The 24907-nt window shown below is 36.4% G+C and overlaps 2 protein-coding genes across 7 annotated transcripts; one reads left to right on the top strand and one right to left on the bottom strand.

Moving 5' to 3' along the window:
* The first annotated feature begins 116 nt into the window (after window positions 1-116).
* On the top strand, window positions 117-16296 carry LOC133868284 (tobamovirus multiplication protein 1-like). 4 transcript variants are annotated; one of them, XM_062305093.1, is made up of 14 exons: window positions 132-465; window positions 1980-2030; window positions 2806-2839; window positions 4637-4723; window positions 4811-4862; window positions 7774-7951; window positions 8102-8197; window positions 9128-9188; window positions 10728-10792; window positions 10974-11048; window positions 11150-11225; window positions 13503-13666; window positions 15736-15797; window positions 15965-16296. In XM_062305093.1, the coding sequence occupies exons 1-13, from the start codon at window positions 184-186 to the stop codon at window positions 15778-15780; spliced, it is 1266 nt and encodes a 421-aa protein (XP_062161077.1). In that variant the 5' UTR covers window positions 132-183; the 3' UTR covers window positions 15781-15797; window positions 15965-16296. The 4 variants fall into 4 exon arrangements, with proteins under 4 accessions (XP_062161081.1, XP_062161080.1, XP_062161077.1 ...); XM_062305097.1 differs by lacking the exon at window positions 8102-8197 and having other exon boundaries at window positions 117-465; XM_062305096.1 differs by lacking the exon at window positions 4637-4723 and having other exon boundaries at window positions 120-465.
* A 53-nt stretch (window positions 16297-16349) lies between these two features.
* Window positions 16350-22659, bottom strand: LOC133868285 (mitochondrial ATP-independent inner membrane protease subunit 1a-like). Of its 3 annotated transcripts, none has more exons than XM_062305100.1 (7): window positions 22371-22659; window positions 21819-22085; window positions 19744-20008; window positions 19448-19672; window positions 18845-18955; window positions 18066-18129; window positions 16350-16494 (listed from the first exon to the last, which is right to left on the bottom strand). In XM_062305100.1, exons 3-6 carry the CDS (start codon window positions 19867-19869, stop codon window positions 18067-18069), a joined length of 525 nt encoding a protein of 174 aa, XP_062161084.1. In that variant the 5' UTR covers window positions 19870-20008; window positions 21819-22085; window positions 22371-22659; the 3' UTR covers window positions 16350-16494; window position 18066. The 3 variants fall into 3 exon arrangements, with proteins under 3 accessions (XP_062161084.1, XP_062161083.1, XP_062161082.1); XM_062305099.1 differs by lacking the exon at window positions 16350-16494 and adding an exon at window positions 16526-16756; XM_062305098.1 differs by lacking the exon at window positions 16350-16494 and adding an exon at window positions 16526-16742 and having other exon boundaries at window positions 22371-22657.
* Window positions 22660-24907: the final 2248 nt, after the last annotated feature.

Raw genomic sequence — 24907 nt, 5'->3', positions numbered from 1 at the left:
TAAAGCCACCCGCGTTAGTATCAGAGAAAACACTGTATCTTTTTTCCTAGTATCCTACTATCTTATCTCAAAAAATTACTCCTTTGACCTCCAAAATTTCATGAACTTACCATAAATACCCACAAAATTGCCCAAAATCAGATTTTCCCGTGTGGGCGTGCGTGCGTGCGCGTGTCAAATCCTATGACAGTGAGAAATCGCCCAACAGATGACAGATCTGCCATGAAAGTTACCTTCAAAAGAACTTGGTTCAGGCCGTACACTTCACTGTTTGATACAAAAAGCACTGCAAAACGGACGATTTCTTCTTTCCTAGTCATAGAAAGTCACTGGAAAAGAGAGAGAGAGAGAGAGAGAGGGATGCTTGAATTGAGAGAAGGGTCTTGCTTTCCACGGGTCTTGGTGGTCGTGAATGTGGTTCTTGGCCTAGTTGATGTTGTTATTGCTGTTCTTGCATTTTATCAGGTTTGTTCTGCTCTTTTTGATTTGGGTTTCGGTTTCTTGCTCTTGCATTTCCAAATTTGGATACTTCGTGTCTTCTTTGCTTCTTGGATGATGCGAAAGGATGTGAAACGTGATTGGAAATGTGTTCAAGAGTGGAATTTGATTTCTGGAGTTGGTTTTGCTGTATGGGTTTTAATGGTTTAGAGTGTGAAAGGGTCGAGCTTGATAAATGGAATTGGTTTTGTATGTAGGTTAGAGTGGTTTTAGAGTTTGAGCTGGGCATTCTGTGTAAATTGTGAATGTTGATATCAGGCATTTTAATGCTTGGGACCATTGGGTGAAAGGGTATTTGCTATGCCCGATAAGACTGTTTATGGGGTTGAGTTTGTTTTGATTTTATAATGTTGAGATGAATGTAAGGGATTTATGTTTATTAGACAATTGAACTCAGAGTGAACTGCCATTCAAGTGAGGAAAGTGAATTAAGGGTTTTTTGCCATTTATATAAGCAGTGACTATCTCTGTTGACAGAATTGTAAAGCCTGGTATTCCTAAGAAGAATGCCTCTTAAATGCTGTATGTGTGTGTAATATATGTTCTAATGACAACTTAGATACTGCATTTGTTGCATTTTGCTAGTTGACTCTGTTGGTTGCTTAGTCCACCACAAGTCCTTGGGTGGTCCGTTAGAGTACATGTTCAGCACTTCCTGCTTGCTATACCCTTTACTACATTTTTAAGGTTATCTTCTAATTGGTGTTGACTTTTGTTTGGGGCCATGCTTTCTTTTGAATTTACACGCTATTGTGTCTTTACCTCTTTGTGATTCACGTCCTCTTATTCCATCTATGCTAAGAGCTCTAGATCAAGAACACACTCTTCCTCCATTAAAAAAAAAAAGGGTGGAAAGTGCGGTTGTGGGTTCAAGACCCACTGAGGGTGTGTAATTTATTAGTAAAAAGTTCCTCCAGAGCTCATCTTGAGGTGTGCTATGCTGTCCTTGCTTCCCATGTAATTTGTTTGGGCCTATAAACTTGTGTCAACTCAATTTCTTTTTGGTCTGCCTCCTGATCATTTTGGGTCCGGGAGATCTTTTTCAATGGTAGGGGTCTCTTCGGAACCTTTCTATAAATTTTTGTTATTTCAAATATTATAATCAATTAAAATTTCACTTAAAAAAGAAAAGAAAAGATTCTAGTACGTCGTAGGACTGCCTTGCATGATGTACCACTCTTTCTTCAGTCATTGTTTAGGCGCGAGGCTCAGGCACAATTATGATGTCAGTGCCACATTATGCTTGAAGTTTTGATTTCTATTTCTGCTCTCATTTATCATTGATTGCTTGATTGATTCTTCACATATATGCATACTTTATTGAGCCACACGTTGCAAATGTCTGAAAATTGATAGCTGTAGTTATCATGAATATTACAGGTTCTTAGATATTACATGAAAAATATGAAGATATTATGTTAATTGCACATCTTATGTGAAGTTCTTTTCTGACTATCTTTTGTTGCCTCATTGTGTTCCAGTTGATAAGAATCCACTCAAGGAATTCACAACTTGGCTGGACTCGCCAAAAAGTAAGTGACATGTTACATAGAATCATATTACCCACCTCCAAGGGTCTGTCCTTGTATGTATGTATACATATGACTAAATAATTATTAGGCTACCTAAATTATTCTGGGAGTTGTGCTACATGCACATCAAGAATTGTCCCCCTTGAGGGTTCACCTAGTAATGTATGGGGTGCGTCTACCATGGGAGCCACCCCTATGGATCCCACTGGATGAGAGTGGGTGCACACTTAAAGTGTAATTTCTGTTAAACTAGTGTTATTGGGGTGGATTGACTGGTTGAACTGGTCGCTGGGGCACGCTAGGCTTGATCCTTCTGGTCCAGTAAGTTGATTACTTTCCTGACTAAGTTGGAAGGATGTTAGGAGATTCATCTGATCTGACTAGGTAGAGAGTGAGTACAGTTATAAAATGCATGTTAAACATTGATTTCGAGATTTAGGTTAATAATTGAAGTCACCCACCACCAGCTCAACTTAGATTGTGCTTAAATCTTTCTCAAAGGAGAGAGATTAATAGACATTGGGAAGATGGCTAGTGGCAAGGTAAATGCTTATGGTGCTGTCAATACACCCTGTTTTACTTTCAGTGAACACAGTGATTTATGGTGCATGTTTATGGTTAAGACGTAACTCTTCGACATACATACATGCATGTTGACATTCATGTCTATAGGTATGAATCTATGTAAAAGCAATTGTTAGATAACAAGTTATGCATTGAGTTCCAATTTAATCATATTGGGATTATTTTGATACTTATGAATGTTAAACTGCAGGTGTTTCACCTAATGATTGGCTCTTCTAATATGGGTAAGCAGTTGTATTTTGCATCATACCATATCCCCTTTTCCTCTTGGTATTCCAAGCTTGTTATTTTTGAAATGTTTTGCAGCGGCACTTTTGATGATTCTTTAATGTATGATTGCCTCTTATTTGATGCATATGATTAGTCTTTTGCCATCTTACAATATGCCAGTTTATTTAGTGATCGCTTTAAACATATAATTATTTTGTAACTGTTTTGAAGTGCATTCTACATAATGCTTGATGAATTTGGGCTGCTAAGAATAGCCATAAATTGCTTTTATTCAGTAATCAGTAGAATTACTTCTTTTTAACTACTTTTGGAGTTCACATAATATTAGCTTTCCTGACAGCTAAATCTAAGGTCAGATTCACAGTCAAATACTTCTTTACATGCCTACTGTTATCAAGTGTACAACTCTCTCCCTCCCTCCCTCCCTCCCCTATGCTATTTAATAACTTGGATAGTCCATGACCTGATCTCAGTTTAGCTAGGGGCTGCTGGCAACCATTTTGGTGCTTGACAACCATCAAGATAAGTCACCACCTGTATACTGAGTCTTGTAACAGAAAGGCAATTCTCTTCCATGCTAAGAAGAGTTCGCTTGATCAAGATAGAGGCAATTTCTTGTCTCTGGAAGTTGAAGTTTTTGTTAGTTAAATATGGATTTTAATCGTAAATTTTGTTCTTTTTCCAGTTGCTTTTGCAGAAACTAATTTTAGTTTCGTGTACCAGGTAACTGATACATTGTAATGTCTTTGGTGTCCACAGCTTGAGAATTTGCCACATCATGAATTCATAAAGCAGTTTCTTATTTGGTGCTTTATTTTTAATCTCTTACCTTTTGAGAGTGCTTTAGCCTGCAGATTATTTTTTTTTTTTTTTTTTTTCTGGTTTATTCATATGTAATTGCTCTTTTGTTCCTTTTTTACCTTGACCCTCACCACTTCCTGTCATAGTTTTGACAATGATTAAGCTTCTGATACCACAGTCTGCAGCAAATACTTCATTTCTGATTGTTTTTGTTATTCCTTTGCAAAAGTTCCCCTTCAGTATGAATTTGTGAGGGAAACAAGAAATAATATTAATCAAGAAATTAATATTCGCTTGTTGGTGGACGGGTGGCCGCTCCCGGAGTGCAGTCGTGTGGAAGATGGTCCCTTGTTGCCTTATGTGGTGCTTATGGAGGGAACGCAATGATAGGCAGTTTGAGGACAAAGAAAGAACTACTGAGGATCTCATTTCCTTTTTCTTTCATTCTTTGTACTCTTGGTCGGCTGCGTTCCTCGCATCCTTATCGTTTAGCTTTAATGATTTCCTTGTATTGTTTTCTACTTCCACTTAGATGCCTTTCTTGTATACTTCCTGTATACTTGATCGCGCATTGCGCTTTTTAATGATATTTCTCTTACTTATCAAAAAAAAAAGAAATTTCCTGTCTCTGGACTATACCCATAGTTAATTCAGTTGGAATGTCATCTGCAGTTTGTTTCTTTGTATGCTGTAGAATTTTGAATAGCTTTTAATTTACTTGCGAGTCACTACTAGACTGTGCAGGTCCTTCATGCATGCTTATAAGTTATTATGTTCCCACTCATCCTTGTTTGTTGTTTTTGTCATTTTCTATAGATATATGCCTCGTTTGATTAATTATTTGATATTTCTTAAAAATATTATTCTGGTAATAACTATTGATAATTGGTGTCGCTTTTTTGGCATTAGTTTGTAATGGCCATGAGTATTTTTTTTTTTATTGAATCCTTGATTCAGAATGAAGCTTTAATTATGTTCTGCCATTGCAGGTTACTTCATTTATTTTGTATTAACTCTTCTTGCGACTTGCATGGGTTGGCCATGTTGGTCTAACTTTTGTGGTTTTATCCTCATGGGTATGCATTCAGTCTCAGTTACTGTCTAGATGCCATGTTAAGAGCTTGGTAAAGGTATTTGAATTGTGAATTTTTTTTGCTTTGCAGCATTCCCCAAAATTCTGTTTTTTGCGGCATTTCTTCTCCTATTATCATTCTGGTATGTTTTCTCTTTATTGTTAGAATATAGCAAATTTATCTAAGATAACTTTTTTTTTGAATGCAAGTAAGGCATGGATTTCATTATTTTTCTTTTGAGTCATGGATGCAATAGCCAATTCATTGGATTTAATAATTACAACTCCATCTTTCGTCCAAAAGGGTTTTTCATAAGGACGCAGAATGAGCAGCAACTTCAGTAGCATTTTGTTGCAGATTTTGGATGGAAATTTTTTTTTTGATAAGTAATAAATTGGTTTTATTAAAAGCGTAAGGCGCCTCTAAGTATACCGAAAGTATACAAGAGAAAGCACCTAACTAGAAAGTGAAAAATGAACAAGAAAATCGCCAAAACTAAGCAACAAATGGGACACAAAAGCCACCATCCAAAGATACAAAGTATGAAAAAACAAAACTAAAATATCCTCCAAGGATCTCTCCAAATCCTCAGAACACCTATTATTTTTTTTCCTTCCAAACACACCAAATAAGGCATGTCAGCACCATCTTCCAAATCGCAGCACTCCTCAGCCTTCCAGACGTCCACCAACAAGCAAACAAGTCAAAAACTCTCCTAGGCATAACCCAAGACAAACCAAAACGAGTAAAGAGAGTACTCCACAAAGCTTAAGCCACATCGCAGTGAAGAAGAAGGTGATCCACTGATTCCCCATTTCGCTTGCTCATGCAACATCTATCCACCAAAATAACATGCCTCTTCTTGAGGTTATCCAATGTAAGGATCTTACCTAGAGTTGCCAACCACGCAAAAGAAGCCGCCTTCGTAGGAGCCTGAGTTCGCCACACACTCTTTCAAGGAAAGTGACTCCCCACAAAGCAAGCCAGAGAGCTAAAGAAAGACCTGACCTTGAACAAGCCTTTTTTGGAAGAGACCCATCACAACCTATCTTCACTACCTCTTCTTACATTGTTTGAGTGCAACACCTGGAAAAAAGAAGTAAGACATCCACTTCCCAGTCATGCACTTCTCTTGAAAAGCTTACGCTCCACTGATTAGAACCATCCAAGAGTTCCAAATTATCTGCAATAGAAGCATCTTTCACACGAGTAATACCAAATAAAACAAGAAAAACTTCCTTAAGAACTGTATCATCATACCACATATCATGCCAAAATTTGGTCCTAGCCCCATTCTCCACCTCAAATCTAGAAAGGCCTAAGAATGTCTCCCACCCATTCCTAATGTTCTTCTACAACCCCACCCCAATGGCACCCGCATGCTCAAAGGAGCACCAACCTTCCCATAAACTGCCAAACTTGGAATTCACCGCAATTCTCCACCAAGCTTCTCTCTCAATCCCATAATGCCACAACCATTTACCTAACAGAGCCCAGTTGAACGTCACCAAATTTCTAATACCCAACTCGCCTTCTAAAATTAGGGTATAAATCTTAGACCAACTCACCAAGTAATATTTGAACTCATCACCAATCCCTCCCCATAAAAAGTCTCATTGTAGCTTCTCAATGCGAGCACCTACACTTGCCGGGAGAGGAAAAAGAGACAAAAAAATACGTGGGTAAGTTAGCAAGGATACTCTTGATAAGGGTGACTTTACCTCCCTTAGAAAGATATAACATTTTCCAGCTAGCCAACCGACGTTCAATCTTCTCGATAACACCATCCCAAATATGAATAGATTTAAAGGAAAGCCCTAACAGAAGACCTAGATACTTCACCGGCAAAATGGCAACCCCACACCCTAAGATATCGGCTAAACTTTCCACTTGATCTACATTGCCCACAGGAATTAAGTTTGACTTGGCCAAATTAACCTTCAAGCCTGAGGTAGCTTCAAACAGAAGAAAGAGACTTCTAAGATAGCGCAACTGAGAAGGACAAGCATTGCAAAAAATCAATATATCATCAGTAAACAATAAATGAGATAAAGTAGCATTGCCAGCTTTGAAGCCTTCATGTAGACCCCCACTGACTGCAATAGAAATCATTCGACTCAAAGCCTCCGTCACAAAAACAAACAACAAGGGTACAACAAGGGTGAGAGAGGATCCCCTTGCCTCAACCCACCAACCCCTTTTTTGGATGACCATGGCCAATATCCCTAAATTTGTGTTATCTGGTGCATTTTGATGGATACTGATATGGAAATTTTCTTAGGGGGTGGTCAACCTTTCTTTATTCCTACAGCTTGAGGTTGAAATTATGTTGTTTGGAGCTCGCTGCCCAAATCTTCTGTTTATTTTTGAATTTTTACTTTTCTTTTCTCTGCAACGCTTGAAGTTCTGCTTGAAATGCAACAGCAGTTAATCATGCTGCATTATTTATGCAGTTTTGCCTATCCCATATAGCTTTGGTAGAAGTGCTATCTGTTGTCTAGCACTATACTTGTTGCTGGACTCATCTTGGAACTCTTGACCTCACTGTCCTCAAATATGTGACGGATCAGCATGTGGATGATGTACCTGTTCTTTTTTTCTTTTCTTTTCTTTTTTCTGCAGTGCACATGTTTTCATGTTTTTCATTCATGTAGATGAAGATGCTTGCAGTGCAAAAAGAATTTTGTCAAAAAGTTGTAATAAATAGAATTTGGTAATTATCAATGGAAGTCTTTCTCCATTAATTTCTATTTTGCTAGAGTTTCATTGAAAATGTTGGGCCTGTTGGATATATGCCGTGAACCATATATATGATCTTATTGAAAAAATGAAAAAATGAAAAAAAGAGAAAAAAAAAAAAGACATTCTAATATTGTGGTATGAATTTAGCTAAAAAGTAATCCATTATTGATTATAGTTGCTTTTTCATTTTTTCTTCAATTCCTTATATTTAAACATTTTCATTACAAGTTGGTAGATATACAAATTTTCTTTCACACTAGTGTTTCCTGTGAGCAATATTCTATGTTTTTGCGGCGAATATTTTTTTATAGGGTTGACCTTTGCCATCAGGCAAATGATGAGGATGATGAGGAAGAAGAAAGCAGTTCTCAGGAAGCTTTATTGGATAAGACCTCGAATAAACCAAGTTCATCAAACACAGATGGTCATAGAAAGTGTTTTCCCCTCCGCTTTCTTCATATTCGAAGCCGCCAGAAGATTGTGATATTGGTATGGCAACAATTAAAAGTTTTTTGTTTAGTATCTACTCATATTTATAAAGATTGATTATTGCTGTATTATTCCTTATTGAATTGCCATGTACTCATTGCAAAAATCAGTGCATCCAAATCTGTTGTTAACTAAGTACTTGTTTACCAGGTTACCGTGCTAGTTTTTGTTGTAATGATGATATGTGCTGTAATAATCTGGATTGGGATGGGAAAGAATCCTATTGATTCTGCAGTTGTGGCTCGGGTATGAACACAGTAACTATAGTTCTGCTTTTTCCCATTGATATCATTATTTATCTTTTTGACAAGTTCCATTGATATCATTATAGAACACCTTCTTGTGCTTTTCAACAGAATACTTGTTTGACATTGAACTTCATCTAGTTCATCAATTGCAACATGATTCACAACTTCTAATTGCGTATATGTTAAATTTCAATCCAATATCTACTTATAAAAAAAAAAAATTCAATCCAATATCTCTGCTGCATATATGTAAAGATTGTTTTTCTAGGCCGACTTCTACTGCCTCTTTAAGGGACATATCCACTTTCTTCGTAGATGAGATTTCTAGTAACCTATTTGGGGCACATATGGTAAATTAGTCAGGGTTCCAGTCTGTTGCCCGTTGCTTTAGAATTGCAATTTTATGTAGCTGAGATGTAGAAGTTGGCTGTTGTAGAAGGCAAAACTCTTCATTACTATGTTAAAGCAGATTTTTATAGATCTAGCTATTAGGACATGCACTGAAGAGAGGTTCTGTCAATTTTTTTAATAACTTGTCTGTGTACTTGAAATCAATAACTTGTCATATTAATGATATTTTCTCAACTTTAGTTAACCACAATTGTTTTTGTTAATTTTGGATGCTAGACCAACCCTATTTTTGTGATAGAATGTATTGCCCTTCACTAGTTTTGTTGCTAGTAAGAAATGGCTGTGCTCTGTATTAAATATTAATCAGGTGCTTGTGTTAAAATTAGCCATCTTGGTTTAACATGTAACTTAATTATAAATCATCAGTGTAGTAAGTTGCTAAAAATGTTAATGAAATCCTTTTCTCAAAGTGAAAAGTAGGGTATGAGTGCTCCCACACGATATTGAAGCTTTCTGGTTTTTTTTTTATAACTAACAAGTGGTGAAGTCATGGTGCAATGATTTCCTCATCATGCAGGTGTATATAGCCTTTTCTGCCATAGCAATACTTTTATTAGGAGGAGCATTAGCATGTTATGGTGAGCAACTACATTTTAGTAGTAATTTTCTCTTGCAACTTCTGTATCTTGCATATTGCCTGTTCCTTTCTTTATGTAATGTCTTAGTGCTCCTAGCCTGTAGTGTGTTATGGCATCACAAGCGAAGATTTGTAGCGGTGCTACTAAGTTGTTTGAGTTAATCAGATTATTTAGATGATTATGCTTTCAGGGAAACTGTTAAAATTAATCAGTAGTGGGATACTTTAATATCTTTCACAATTCTTTTAATTTGTAATTTCAGCTCTTCACTTCTTTCTTCTTCTTCTTCTTCTTCTTCTTCTTCTTCTTTCTTTTTTTTTTTTTTTTTTTTTTTTTTCCGTCTCTCTATTGTCTAAATCCCATGTACTAGGGCAATGCCGTTTTGTTTTCTAATGGGATCTTATTACTTTTTAGGAAAAAATAAAAAATATTGTGATCATATGCTTAGAAAAATTACGTTATCTTAAAATTATAAAACAACATTTATAAAATAAGTTGTCCAGTTGTTCTGTATCATTTAGTTGTGTGTAGTTTTTATCCTTCTTTTGCATTTAGCTTGATCTTATATTGCATAGTCCATATGTGCCACTCATTGAACGTTGAGCCCATGAAGCAGTTGTCGATTATAGGAATAGAGTTCAGGAATAAGAGAGTATTGTAAGTCTCATGACTTTTGTTTTCCTCTGATGTTAACGGTCAGCGTTGACTCTAGATTATATTAGTTTATTCTTTTCGGAGGTGTAAGCTTATTATTATAAGGGGCTGTCACCTGACATATTCTTTTGGAACTAAATGTTACACACCTGAAACAAGTTTGGACACAGCTTTGCTTTAGACATAGAACAGCATGCAACCAAGGATAATATGTTCATAAAATCAGTTTAGTTGACGAAATTGAGAAACCAAAATTGTTGAGTGGGAGGCATTACAGATCATTAGTCTGCACTTATTGGTTTGGTTTTGACCATCTATGGTGTCAATAAGTCAATGTCAGTTGGATTTGCTGAAAGGACAAGTGAATAGTTGACGAGGATGTGATGGAGATGATGAAACATCTAATGTCTGATTTGATGACAAAAGATATTACCTTTAATGAGAGGATTTTCTCCATAGGAGTTTAGTAAACCCAAATGGTTGAAAGGACATTTTGTGGATGGATGAACTGAAACCATGGCAAATTTTAAAGTTCAATTATCTTAACTTCCCATCAATATTATGTTTATCAGTCAGCAAAGAAAATAAAAATAAACTGTGACTTCTCAAATGTACATGAAAGAACTAGTTTGTAGGATGGAGAAAATTGAGCAGTAAATTTTTTATGACTTAGTAACTGACAATTTGTCTTTGGAGAGGTAATACCTTGGAGACTGACTAAATGTTCAGTTACTGTCAAAATGAATTACGTGTTGATGTCTTCCCTTTTTTTCTTCTTCTTCTCTCTTTTTTTTTTTTTCCTTCCATTTTTTCTATTTTTTATGAAATATATAAAATAATAATAAAATAAAAAAAATTATCCTTTGTGCCATGATTTCTCTTCAGGACTTCTGTTATGCTTGAAAATGAGCAAAGTTAGATCTGAGCGAGCTTCATCTGAAATGTGGAAGGTATTAAATTCGTTTTTGTTTAATTATCCTGTTTTTTATTATTAACATAGTGAGTGTCATCGCCTGTGCCTGTTAATGGCCTGAGTATATGCAGTGGAAACACTTATCTTTGTTTATATGTGTCCATCAATGGTTTTATAGTTCTATATAATAATGGGGGGAAGTATTCTGTTCTGTGCAGGTTGCAGGTTTAGCTGTTGTTTCTGTGCTCTGTTTCACTTCAAGTTCTTTTGTAGCTCTTTTAACTGATGTTCCGGTATACATTTCTCTGCTGGTCATGCAATTCTTTGTGCATTCAAAAATTACCAACCCATCATAATAGCTTTCTCTAACTTCATCATGTCACTGTGGTTGCAGATGCTATATTACTGGCGTAGACACAGCGTAAATGTTGTTTATACTTCTCTGTTCCTGATTTTGTATTATTTTATAGGTATGCAGTTTTAATTTTCCATGTCAGGTTCTCAGATTGGCTGAAAATGATGAGGTGTCATTTTTTTCACTTTTGCTTCGTTCAATTTTTCTTTTCTTCTTTTCTCACAATCTTCTAATCCCCCCTTCTCTTCACATCTTTTCTTGGCGGAATTCCCTTCATTTCTTCTCCCTGCAATACACTGGCTAATTAGATGATTTTGTTTATGCTTCTGTTGGAGATTCTACCCTTTCTATATGCTTAAACTATTTGATTCTCCTTAGGGCCATGGACTGTCTTTTGAAAATCAATTTATTGGCCGACGAAACCACTGTGTAGGTGTTCTTAGATCTGCTGAGGGATGATTTATATGTGTACAAGGTGACTTATCAATTTCTGGAGAGGTCATGAATTTAGCCCATTATCATATCTTGTTGTTCTTGATATGGTGGACGATGAAGGAGCTCAAGTTCTTTTATTTTCTTTATACTTGGACAACTGCGTTTTTAGCTCCCTTGGTGATTAGGTTTAATGATTTTCTTGTACTTTTTTCTCCTAGTTAGGCGTTTTTCCTATATACTTCCTATGTATTTGGGTTGCGTTTTTAATGATATTTCGATTACATATTAAAAAATAAATAAAGATATCGTGTATTAAGATCCAAGCTATAAGTAGCTATGAAATTAATGTAGCATCCCAGGTTCTCAACTTCAACCATGCTGAGATATTCTTTTGACTTCGTTTCCATAAACACCTGCATAAAGAATATTCTTCTTTCCCAGTGATGTTCTATAAAATGAAGATAGCATCTTGAGTTTGCTCACGTCATCTTATGCACCAAAGGAATGTGGCCACAATGCATGGTTATGCAGGGGATTTCTTTTGTATACTTCATGTGTACTAGGGTTGTGCCCCTCTTAAGCTTTCTATTGAGCTTGAATTACGTATAAAAAAAAATGCAACCAGAATATCTGTTATCGAATTGACTTGCTCTTAATTTGTCTAGCTGGTGTCTGATGTCCATTTGGTTAATGTGCATCCCCATACCATCTACAATGCCATGGTTTGATTATTCATGAATATCAGAACAAGAGTCCATAGGAGTCTAGCTTTGTTTAGGAGGTGAAGGTGTTCTTGGCTTGTTTTTCTGCTAAAGAAAGGATGACTATAGTTTTTCAGAATAAGATTTCAAGTTTTTGAAAGGTGCTTGTAAACGAGTCTGAAAGAAAGCTATCCTGGAGAGATTTAAATATTTAGCAGGAGAAGAGATTAGTTGCTCCATCACTCCAACTGAGGGAAAAGTCAATTTTTCTGGAGCTATAGTTCAAGAGGTTCACCAAATTGCACGAGATAGGTCAGAGGCACTAATTTGGGGCCAGTTGTGGAAAGAATGTGAATCTTTACTTGAAGGCCTAAGATGTAAATTCAAGGTGGAAGTGATTACTTAGCGAGATTTGCAGTGGATGTGGAATCAGTCAAAGGATTAAAGGAGGATCAATGATGCTGCTGTAAACATATACCATAGTTGTATAAGCAGTTGAGAACTTCAGCTCATTCTTAGATGATGTAGATTTCATTGCTTATTAAGAGAAAATGCGTCTTAGAAAGGTTCTTTGGAAGAGGAAACTGTTTAGACCCTGGACCCTTGGCCTTGGAAGCTTGACTGACATTTCTAGAAAAGGTTTGGGTTGATTACAGATCCAAATTCTACACCTTGCACCTTTTGTTTTTTGGGTAAGCCCTCCTCACATCTTTGTTTTATAATAATATTATTTCTTTTGGCATCTTTGGTGCATCTTAAAAAATAAGATAAAAAATTAAGATGGATCAAAAGTCCACACCTCCCATCTTATTCTTTTGAAGATAAAAAATAAAATGGATATTTTTTTTTCCTTTATTTAAAAAATTAAAAAAGAAAAAAAAATAAAGGGAAAATAAAAGTTGGTTAGTAAACTTTGAATGGGGTAGTTTTGATGTCATCAATTACATGTCAGTTACTTATAAAAAATAAAAAATAAAAAATAAAAAAAATTACATGTCAGTTGTTTTTGCACCCGACCTTAAAATAAGTAGAATGCCAGTTGCTTGTGCATTATGGTTGATAACTTCTTGTGATGTTACTATTATGGCAAGTGTTATATTTTAGTATGGTGGGATGCAATATAGAGTTATGACTGGCAATAAATAAGCAGGACATAGCATGAACTTGCTCCTCCATATTAGGGGTTTTATCAAGACTATCTTTGTGAAGAAGTAATGAGTTTTTAACTTATAATATAAAGATCATGTTGTTGCCAGGTTCATCGATACCATCAGCCTTTATATTATGGAGCATGAGAGAACTACCACCATCAGTAGCAACTAAAATGGAAGAAGCAAGTACAATAACTTTCATCACCGATAGTACAGTAACAGTGCAACATTCTCAGCGCTGGACAACTGCAATGAGCTTGCAGAATCAGGTTTGCACGTCCTTTTTGCTGGCTCATTCATCAATGCAATACATATGAACTTAGTTGTAATCCGACTACTGGTATGGAACCCTCAACCTGATTTTCATAATTTGGGGTTTGCTTTCTTTCTTTCTTTTTTCTCTCTCTTTTTTTTCCTCTTTTTTTTTCAATAATGGAAATTATGCAACTCTTCTTCCGATCTTAAGACTGCCTCAGAATTATAATGACAGAAACCAAGTTAGTCAGTATCATATTTGCTAATGTAGAAATTCTCTTACTGACCACCTTCCACAAAATAAACAGTTAGGATCATCAAGTTGGGTTAATTTAGTGGTCAGAATTTCAATATCCAATCAAAAGGCATGGGTCAATGAAATTGTAAATCTATTTGCAATAGTGACAAAAAAATAGTAATTATGACTCAGTTAAGATTTTCAATTAGCTAGTACTATTCCTTATGATTACTTGGAATTGAGGAGAAAGTTTAACAAAATATGATTGTGGAAACCAAAACAAATAGATGACATTTTCTTCTATAGAAACTTTGTAGATTGAGCATATGAGTTTGAAGCAGAAAGAACAATGTGAGATGAAATGGCATCTATATCAGAGGAGTAGGTTAGTGCAAAGCAAAAACAAACTTTTAGTAGTTGTGTTTGCTGTTAGCCAATTCATAATTATATCCTTTTTTAGAATTTGGAGGATAATTTAAGTTAGAAGAAGAAGTGACCTTGTGGTTCTCATATAAAATATGTATTATGGGAGAATTTAGTATGACTTGTTAGAGTAAGTCGCTAAACTGAGTTTAAAGACCAATAAAATACTGGAAAAGGATGAAGTTCTTGATTACTATGTAAGAGAAAACATGTGATATTTAGAATCGCAGCGACCACTATGTGACAAAACTAAGGAGTAGAGGCTGTAGAGCTATATAGGTATAATGGTTGCGGAAAGAAACCAGAATTATTTACAATCCATTTTCACTGTATTAGGATTAAAGCAATGAAGTAGTTTAGGGAGAAACGAAAATTTAGACTTGGTTCTTGATGATGCGTGTGTGATATGGAAAAACTTACGCTCACGATCCTAAACATCGTACTGAATCAGTTCCTCTGCTGCATGAACTGTGTTTCTAACAACCTTGGTTCTACCCATAAGAGCATCTCCGGCCGTGACTTTTAGTTTAGCTACTCAAAATACCTTCTTCTTTTTTTTCTATTTTAGCTATTAGTTTTTTTTTTCTTCAATATTTCACTCTCTACTTTATTTAAATATTGTTTTTCAATTTTTTATATTTATTTTTCATATTCTCTCTCTCACTCTCCCTCGCCACGCACACGGCCCCCCCCTCCCCTGATTTATTTTCCAGGCTTCCAGCCCAACTCCTCTTTTCCCTCTCTCACTCTTGCACCACCATAGAACCAGAAATTGCAGAGAAGAATCGACTTTGGCGAGTGTTGGTGTTGAAGGGCTGGAGGTCGGAGAAATAGAGGCCCTGAGGGATGATTTGGTTTGATGGGTATAGATTTTGGGTGTGACTTTCGGATGGGAATCAATTTTGGGTGCGATTTTTAGTTCGGTGTCGATTTTGTGGTGTGATTTTCAAATTTAATGGTGAAGATGAGAAGAAGAAAGAGGGAGAGAAGGGAGAGAAGGGAGAGAAAAAAAATGAGTAAAAGGATGAGGAATTGTCTGTAGAAGATGAAAGTAAGAGAAACAGGGAGGAGAAAGGGAGAGAGACGCAGAAATCAATAAAAATAAATAAAATCAAACCATTGGGAAATGCTTATTATATTAGTTCAAATTGCTACAGTAGACTTTAGCAAATTGGATATGAAGCTTTTATTTTAGAAGCTCTGTTGGATGGGTAAATTACCTAATAATGGCTAAATATAACTATTACAACCAATTTAAAAGCTCTATTGGAGATGCTCTAACAGTTGGGATATGCAGCATGATGATTGATTTCTTCATTACAATTTTTTTCTGTGGTGGCATGTTTGTATTTCTTAAAAATCCTTATGTTATCATTATTGCTGCTGATACATTCATGTCTCTTATGCTTTGATGCCTACTAGGAGCTTTCTCCCGGACAAGGATCCTCTCCATTTCATTTTAAATGAATAATATCTATTCAATGGTTAGAATTTAAAACTTGTGCATTTGACAATGTACATGATATTAATGTTGGCACGTCATTAATTGTAAAATACTATTTTACGTCTTCTTTTTCGATTGAGGGTGTCATTCAGATATACGAGTACCAGGGAGACAAGATACCATTAGTGACTTAGTTTGTTTGTGCAGATATCAAGAGGAAGTCCTATATAATTGCCTTTCGGAGTTCAAATGAGTGCTCCTTTCTGCCAAATCTGGGAAGACAGCTGGAATTTCTTAACAATGGAGAATGGTTCAGTTTTTCCACTGAGACAGGACTAGAGTAGGCTGCTGAGTTACATCCTTGACCAGTGGTCCTAATATCATAGATGTAATGCTCAGAGGGATGTAGTACAGCCGCAAGGTTGCCATTTGCTATGGTCTTGACATTCTTGCCATGTAAATAGTTATAGGATGCTGAGTGAGGGATGTTCCTTTCCCCCCAGATAGAAACACAGCAGTAAAGATGATTTTTTTGCCCACTGATGAGCATCAAATGCATTTGGTCTTTTTTCCTATATTTTGTTTTATGGCCTTTGCTGTTTAAGCTGATTTGTATGGACCTCTGGAATGGCATTCAGAAAAATGCTCCTTTCTGAGTGCAAATGTTCCAAGATTGACAGAAGGTTCAAAACAGTTCTTCGTAGTTATAAGGAGAATGCTCTGATTTTGGCCTTTAACTGATACAAAACGAGAACAATTTTGTCAAAATTTACTTGCAAATTAACAAACGCATGCCATTTTTCACAAAAATCCATGCAACTTCTTTTAAGCCATGATGAAGTCATACAATTGCTAGGAGCCAAATAATCTTTCACTCGAGTTTGCTAAAACATAAGTCTCTTCCAACTAACATCCTAAATAACCTAGAAAATCCAAAGGCTACAACAAACTGTAATGAGCTGCGGAGGTAGTAGCCAGATGGTACCTGCATTTCAAAAACTTTTCAATGAGTGGTAATTGTTAACTTCATACATTATGACCACAATCAATTTTATCTTATTAAATGAACTGATAAATTATTAGTCTCTCGATTGACAACGCTTTTTGGAGAAGTTTTTTGGACAAACAATTCTAAACACAAAACATTCAAAACTACTTCTACATTTCCGTCACATGAAAACACTTTCAAGCAAAAAGCAAAAAGCAAAAAGCACCATTAAAAAATTTTATCAAACAAACCCACTCCAAAAACCTCTCGATTAGAAACTCTCTCTCTCTCTCTCTCTCCATATTGATAAGAAAGTTGAGAAAAACTAATAAATATGTATTTTAAATCTTAGTTCCTTTTGTTATAATAAAGTATCAATAAACACGAAAATCTCAGAGAGACTATGCCAAACTGAAACTTCATCTTCTCACCAACTCTAGGTAGAAATTAATGAAGTCAGAATTTATTCTCCTTAACCATTATTCTATTAAGAGCAATAATGTAAGATCCATGTCACCCCAAAATTGATGTGACTTTTTAAAATCATCATTGGATTTGTAATATATCACTATTGAATTTTGATTCAATGGTGATTTTAAAAGCCACATAAATTTTGGAGAGACAAACATTACTCTTTTATTAAACGCCAAAACTAGCACAATTTGATATTGACACCAAAAAAGGATTTTGTCTTTTTTTCTTTTTGTAAAACGAGGAGTTAATGACCCAATAGCAAAAGTAAAGTGAGTAATCTTAGAAATATAGGGGATAAGCATATGAAAGAACAAATAAAAAGGTTTTTGGTCCTTTGCTTAACTGCATCTAGAGCATCTTTTTTCTCTCTATAACACTTAGGAATGTAACATTGGCAACTATTCATCAAAAAAAATTATTTATCAAAAAAAATAATGTAACATTGACAATCCTTCTCAGAAATATTGGAGCTCTACACTTTTTTAAATGGACGAATAATATCATATCAACAACTAGAACCACTGTCCTTATAATTATTGGAGTTCTATACCTTCTCAGAAATATTGGAGTTCTACACCTTGTGATAAGAGATGTTTTAAGGAGTTAAGAAAATATAATGTAATACTAAATAACTCCAAAATGGAATTCCAGCCCCTCCAATTTTCTTTAGGCTTATAATTACTGGTGAAGATAAGCTTCTATATTCCCTATAGAACAATATTAACTGCAGCCATGATTTTACGACAAGGTCTCATAATTAAGCACACAACAGCTATGAAAAATGAAGGTTAGAGAAATGCACTCTCAAATGGAACATTAAGAGAATTGATTGCTTGAGAAGAGTACCTTATAGATCTGGATCCTTCATTCTGCTTTGTCCCAATGAACCAAACTCTTTAGGTGGCCATATCTACAGACGAAATGAGCACAGATCTTTAAGAAAGAAAAAAAAACGGGGGGTTGCAACGGTAGAATTTAACAGGTGTTGGTTTTCCAACACCGATGATTACGTCGGATAGGCTCCCTAAAACCAACTTATGACATCCAAAGGTCGAGACATGAACCTAAGCTTACATCGATTTCAGTCGCTCAACTCAAATGTAATAGCAGTAATTCTAATAATTATAACGATCATCATCATCATCATAATAATAATGATAAATAACATTATTATTATTAATGTTAATAAATGCTTCATTAGCCATCCACACTTTCAGGATTCAGATAAAGGTGATAACCAGTGGCGTTTGCCACTGGCTGTCAACCCTATGCAATCATCCTTCAAGGCATATGGCTTTAAATATATATATATATATATATATATGGAGGCTTAAGGCTTTATAAACCAAGGTTTTGATAATTTTTCTAGCTTTCATCAGGGTGAATAAGTGACTTAGAACTTCACTTTTGCATTGCAATTGTTAAACCGTGAGTGTAAAGATGATTTAGAAAAGCTGATTGGTGTTGCTTGCATATGTCACATACTCTATTGATGAGTACATTATATACACTACTTTGAATTGGCTGCGTACATTTTTCTTTCATGACTATTTTCCGTGATGAGTTATATAATTTAAAGCCTCAAATTCCACATAAAACGGGCTAAAGAAAGAAGAGAAACCCACCTTCCAGAATATTTTGCCTTCAACGAGGCCATAAGGAACTGGTCCATATTGTCTTGAATCTCTGGAAGCATAGATGTTGTCTCCCTCTATCCAAACGTGTCCCTTTGGAACCTATATAGAGAGATCAGCAACACCAGCATAACAAAGCACATAGATAATCTTAGCAACAAAAATAAAAAACAAACAACCACACACGTACACAATGTATGAGCAAAAAACAAGCGATCAAACTTTAGCAAGACAAGCACAACTCAAAGCCCATTAAGCAGAAAATTAGAAAAAACATCCAATCAAAAGTAAGCAAAACGAAAAAGAACAATTAGAAAAACCATACTCAAAAACCCATTAAGCACAAAATTAGAACAAAAAAAAAATAAAAAAAATCCAATCAAAAGTAAGCAAAACGAAAAAGAACAACTGGAAAAACCAGACTCAAAAACCCATTAAGCAAATACTATCAAAGAAATAGTAGAACATATCCATTCTTCAAAACCAATTAAGCCAAAAAAAAAAAAAAAAAAACTATCAAACAGAAAACCAAACCTAGCAAAACAAAGCCCAATCTGAAAACCCAAGAAGAAAAAAGAGTGACATTGATCATACCACAACAGTCTCGGACCTATCACTGTTCTTGGGGTCCACAACGTAAGTGACAGAATCACCCTGCATCCCCAACAAGCGCTTGGCCAACAGCTTCCGAGGATTCTCAGGGGACCGTACGAGGACGACATCTCCGCGGCCCACCTTGCCGAACATAGTGGAGAGACGATCAGCCAGGAAGAGATCACCGGTCAGATTGAAGGTCGGGAGCATGCTGGGACCGTAGGCCTGCACGCACCAGATTATCATTTCCAACTTGTCCGCAGAGGCATAACGAGGATTTAGGTTCTTTCACTTACCAAACCAAGGGTGCAGAGGTAAGTGTTGGTGACGTGGAGGCCGCAGAGCAACGTTGCCACGGCCATGGTTTGATCCCATGCTTCTTTGACTATGCTCCTATACTGCCACAGCTTCCTCAGTCCCATCTCTGATCTCTCTTTCAGTTTGTCAACAAACTTGTTTCTTGCTTCCACCGTTGACAACTTGTCAAGGCTTGAAAAACGTTGATTTTTGGCACAGAAAGTGGAGGATTCAGATCCACGGCAATTCCTAATATCCAACGACCTGGAAGATGACACGTGTAAAATTTTGAATTTCAAAATTTAACAAAATCGAGACTCTGGTTTCAAACAAAAATCATTGGCCTCCTTCGCCAAGCACAGAAACGGAACACAGTAGTGCTGACTAATATTTATGTACTCTTTTTTTTCTTTTTCTTTTTTTCACTTTTTCATATTTTCTAATATCAATTAAAATGAAAATATTCTCATTTTTCTTATTTTTTATATTACATCAATAATGTTTTATTACTATTCAAATAAAAAAATTTACTACAATACAAAATTTTTTCACTTTTCTATACTTCTATACAAATTTTTTTTACTTTATATCACATCATCACTTTTTACTAATTTCAAAATTAACAACTCACTATTCTATTTTGTATGTCTTTGTCAAACAAGCTCATTGTACCTAGGGGTGGGCGTCGGGTAAGTCGACGTCAGAAATGGTATTTTCGACTCTAAATCGTCCTTGTCGGTAAAGTCAGATAATTACCCAACTTTGTTTCGCCTAGAAATATTTTCGAAAAGGTTGGATAATTCGGAAAAGTCAGTGATTTTCGGTCGGGTAAATCGGTAACACATGGGCTTTTTCGCCAGATCGGAACAAGAACAAAAAAGGTTTCTCCATGATAGCTAGCTCCCTCTCATTTTGAATTACAAGAACAGAAAAGGTAGCTCTCTTTTTTCAAATCCAGAACCAAAAAAGGCACCACCAACTTCAGAGCTTCTGTTGCTGCAATGGAGGAAGAGTCCAGCCAATTTACAGAAGCAGAAACCACCCACAACATGGAAAGAGAAGCAGATGAAGAAGAAGTAGACCCAAAAAGCAATCCACTGAACCAGCCACTACTCAAGAGCAGCCGGATGCTTTCCTCCAATCCACTAGCCAGGGCGGCTCCACAGCTACCGGCTGGGAGTCATAGCATGGGGAGGAACCTAGGCTAGGGTAACTAGGGTTCGAGAGAGGGGAGACAGCACTGTGATGGAATGATTCGAGTGAAGTGAAGTAGGGTTTTGATAAAAGTTGAGTATATAGGTCTTTTAAACGGCGTCATTTTCGCTTTGAATTTTAATTAGGTTCCAAACAATGTCGTTTTGACCAAGACAAATTTTGATTTTTGGTCGGGTCAGTTACCGACGGAAAAGTTAGGTTCACTGATTACCGTCCGACTTAAAATTCAAAATTTATTTTTATTCCGATTTTCAATTTTAAAATTTATCGGTAGGCGGTTTAGTGGCAGTCGATGAGTTTTCGATAGTCGATAATCAAATAATTTACCCACCCCTATTGTATCTCCTCACTCCCCCTCTCCATCTCCAGAAAGACCATCATTCTTCTACCTGCCCCGCTGAGGGCCTCCTCTCACCAGATCTCAAGCTAAGGGCTGCCTTCGACAGCCACGAACGCCACCTCTAACCGCCGACGTTGGTTGCCGCCTTCAACCACCAGAGCCCTCTCCCTCTCTGTTCATTTAGGATTTACCATTTTTTTTCTTTTTTTTTTCCTCTTAGTATAGGATTTGCAATGGGTTGTGCGCAGTCTCTCCCCTTTGCCCTCTCTTACGGTACTCACCACAATCCCTTTGCAATGGGTTGTGGGTTTTATTGATTTCATTTAAATTTGACACCCATTTGTGTGCTTGCGTTTGATCGGTAAGGCAGCTATCCTTCCACATTTCCTTCCTAGGCAGATATGAAGCTACAATTTTCCCTTGTAAATTGAGTTGTTACTTTTATCTTGAATCAAATTGTAAGAAAGATGTGTGATCAGCGTGGTCACTCAAGATGATTATGCAGAAGGTCTTATGAACCTGAAGATAGCAGAAGATAAAGAGCCACAACTGCCTATGCAATGCTATGATTCAAAACTGTTTGATCAAGATAAGAGGTTGTTGATCAATTGTAGATGAATCATATTCCTCTCCTCCACTAGCAACAGCAAAACTACCTAATCGAGTCTCACTTTGTCATTCTATCAAACATTAGCCTAGCGAATTCAACAAACCGACGTCTCAAGTTCCAGCCAATCACAGAATTCTGCAAAAACCCACATCTACGATGGTAGAGAATTACAGGCCCTACAAGCAGAAAACGTAAAAAACATAAGACTTCATCATATTTTTGCAAGCCAATTGCCAACTTCACAGACATATTCTATTTTTCTCAATAACCAAGCAAAGGATATGCCAGAAAAGAAAAAAAGCAAAACTGAAAAACATAAGACTGCATCCTTTTTTTTTTATTTTGAGAAAGCCAATCACCGACTTCACTGACACCTTCCCTTTTCCCAGTGACCAAGCAAAGGCCAAAGGGTACACCAAGAAAATAAATAAAATAAAAAACTTCCAGAAAAAAGGAGAGACCTGGGGGTTTGTGGTTGGTTGAGAAGAGAATGAAGCGACCATGAAGAGAGGCTGAGTTGGAGAAGAGAAGAACGTCCAGGCGAGTACAAATCTGGCCGCTTCTTGTCCCCCACCCACAACGCTCCAGGCGAGTCTAGATTTGGGACTGGGAGCGCCTTAGCCTCGTGACCGCGGATAATATGGATACCGTAGAAAACCTTACCTCTACGGCAACAACCACATTTGTCCGGTCGTCGGTGGCCTCCAAATCTGTTGTGCCGTCACCGTGGAATTGAGTAGATTGAAGAGTTGGGGCTGGTTTGTTGAAATGTTGTGTTTTAGTCTGGGTTTCAAATTCGCCTGACACGGATTGATGACGTGGCCTGAATGCGTGGCTTTTTTTGGACCGTTTACTGTAGCGGACGGCTCAGATTGTTGCTATTGCTAGCATGGCAATTTTCTAAAAAAAATGTTAGATTTACAATACCAATACAATAACTGTACAACAATCCTTCACATGAGGGTGGGGCCCCTGGGATTTGATTCTTGTACAACACCAATACAACAACTGTACAACAACTCCTCACATGAGAGTGGGCCCCAGTATGTGGGACCCACCCTCATGTGAGGGATTGTTGTACCGTTGTTGTATTGGTGTTGTAAATCTAACATTTTCCGGGGCCCCTACATACTGGGGTCCACCCTCATGTGAGGGGTTGTTGTACAGTTGTTGTATTGGTGTTGTACAAGAATCAAATCCCATTTTCTAAACATTGCCGGGGATCTTGATGTGAGCCCATTATTAATTAATAAGTCGTCCATATAATTAATTAAAAGGAAAAAATTGCATGTTGTAAATAGATTTTTTTGGTATAAAAAATTACTAAAAACTTTCTGTCGTAAACAAAATTAAAAAATTGTCTATGTACTTAATTTTCATTCAAAATTTACACCAAAATTTTTAGTGTGACCTCACCATCAATAATATTGTGACACATGTCAAATATCTTCTATAAAAATAATAATAAAATAAAAATAAAATAAAAAAACGTAAAAAGAAAAATAAAAAGTATAAAAAAAATAAAATAAAATTAGTTTCACACCACCCCCAATTTCGGCCACCCTTCTAGCTAGCTCGAGGTTAAGGGTGGCCGCACCATCCCCATGGTCATTAGGAATAGTTTGGCTGCCCTCAAATGGCCAAATGAAGAGTACCTTAACCATCCCCTTAAAATTCTAATTCTTTTTTATATTTCTATTTTTTTCCTTTCTATATTTTTTTTCTTTTTTTTATTATATGGGAAACATGTCACAATATTATTGGTATTGTCGTCCACTCTAACGGTTTCGTTCAAATTTGCTAATTTTTCTTACGATTATACAAAGAGTTTTCATTAACTTTTGCAACTCGGTAGAACTCTAGGAACTGATTTTGTATTTTTCTCCTAATTTAAATGCATAAACCAAATCAAATTTCAACTATTATTTTTAAATTAAATGGACGAGTTCTTGTATCTAACTGTTTACCATTTTTAACAATTCAACATTTACTACCTTAATATTTTTTTTTAAATATATTTCTTCTATTTTAAAAGTGTAAAATTTGATTTAGCATAATGCTAACCATTTAATTTAAAACAATAGATAAAAATTTGAGGAAATCTACACAATAGAATATCCTAGGAATTCTAATGTGTCTTAATCCACATTAATCGCAAGATTATGGTGTAAGGTTGTTTATTTTGTTTGAGAATGAACTTTCTATAAGAATATAACTAGGAGTCACTATTTTTTCTTGAATTGCAGGAGCATGAAATTACCAAAAGAGATTTGATCCCCGAACATATTCAATAATTCACGTGTTGAAGCTGGGATTTGGAAATGCATCTATTCACAAGCTGACCCGGATGGCCTAATTTAAGGAGGTCGAGGGGCAGTTGGCTGCAGGAGAGACATAGCTCACGGGGTTGGTCAAGGTGGGGCCTTTGCCATCTACGGTGGAAGGCTCTACATCTGCCTCCTTGAACATGCTCGGGAGGCAAAACAAGGGAAGGTGAAGATTGAGGGGGTGGAGAGAGTGTGGTGGTAGGTGTTTGGGCCTTTGGGGGGCGTCAGAGGAGCGATGGGAAGGGGTGGTCCAAGTGGGTGAGTGAGAGGAATGTGGGGATGGAGAAATTGGGTGGGGATTACACTTGTGAAAGTCATGGTAATGAGTCGCCGAGAAAGAGTTGAAGGATAGAGTAGAGTGATATGGAGGTGAGGGCAGAGAGGAAGCAACGAAGAAGAGCAAAGGTGGTGAAGGGAGAGACGGACCTCTTGGAAGACACTACTAAGAGCGTAGAAAAACCCTACATAGAGGTGAGGATGATCTAAGCAAACTGCTTTAAATTTAACTCAATCAAGAAAATTCGTAATGATGTTATCTTTATATTAATGGTTAACCAACTGCTTCCAAGTTGGCATGAATTTTACAACAAGGCAGTAAAGACAGTAATTTAACTTGAATAAAACATTCGGAAATAATATGAAACATTCAAACTATGAGCTACTTCCCCTTA

This window comes from Alnus glutinosa, chromosome 5, assembly GCF_958979055.1.
Source record: "Alnus glutinosa chromosome 5, dhAlnGlut1.1, whole genome shotgun sequence".
Taxonomy (NCBI): domain Eukaryota; kingdom Viridiplantae; phylum Streptophyta; class Magnoliopsida; order Fagales; family Betulaceae; genus Alnus; species Alnus glutinosa.
Note: the sequence above shows the minus strand (reverse complement) of the source record. Positions and strands in the feature narration are given on the sequence as shown.

Bases quoted from the DNA above. Each gene is read 5' to 3' on its own strand.
- LOC133868284 (XM_062305093.1), top strand. From the start codon at position 184: ATGACAGTGAGAAATCGCCCAACAGATGACAGATCTGCCATGAAAGTT. The intron at 4,724-4,810 runs GTATGCATTCAG...TTTGCTTTGCAG, and splicing joins TTGTGGTTTTATCCTCATGG to CATTCCCCAAAATTCTGTTT. The intron at 4,863-7,773 runs GTATGTTTTCTC...ATTTTTTTATAG, and splicing joins CTTCTCCTATTATCATTCTG to GGTTGACCTTTGCCATCAGG.
- LOC133868285 (XM_062305100.1), bottom strand. From the start codon at position 19,869: ATGGGACTGAGGAAGCTGTGGCAGTATAGGAGCATAGTCAAAGAAGCA. The intron at 19,673-19,743 runs GTAAGTGAAAGA...TGGTGCGTGCAG, and splicing joins ACCTCTGCACCCTTGGTTTG to GCCTACGGTCCCAGCATGCT. The intron at 18,130-18,844 runs GTGGGTTTCTCT...TTTCGTCTGTAG, and splicing joins AAGGCAAAATATTCTGGAAG to ATATGGCCACCTAAAGAGTT.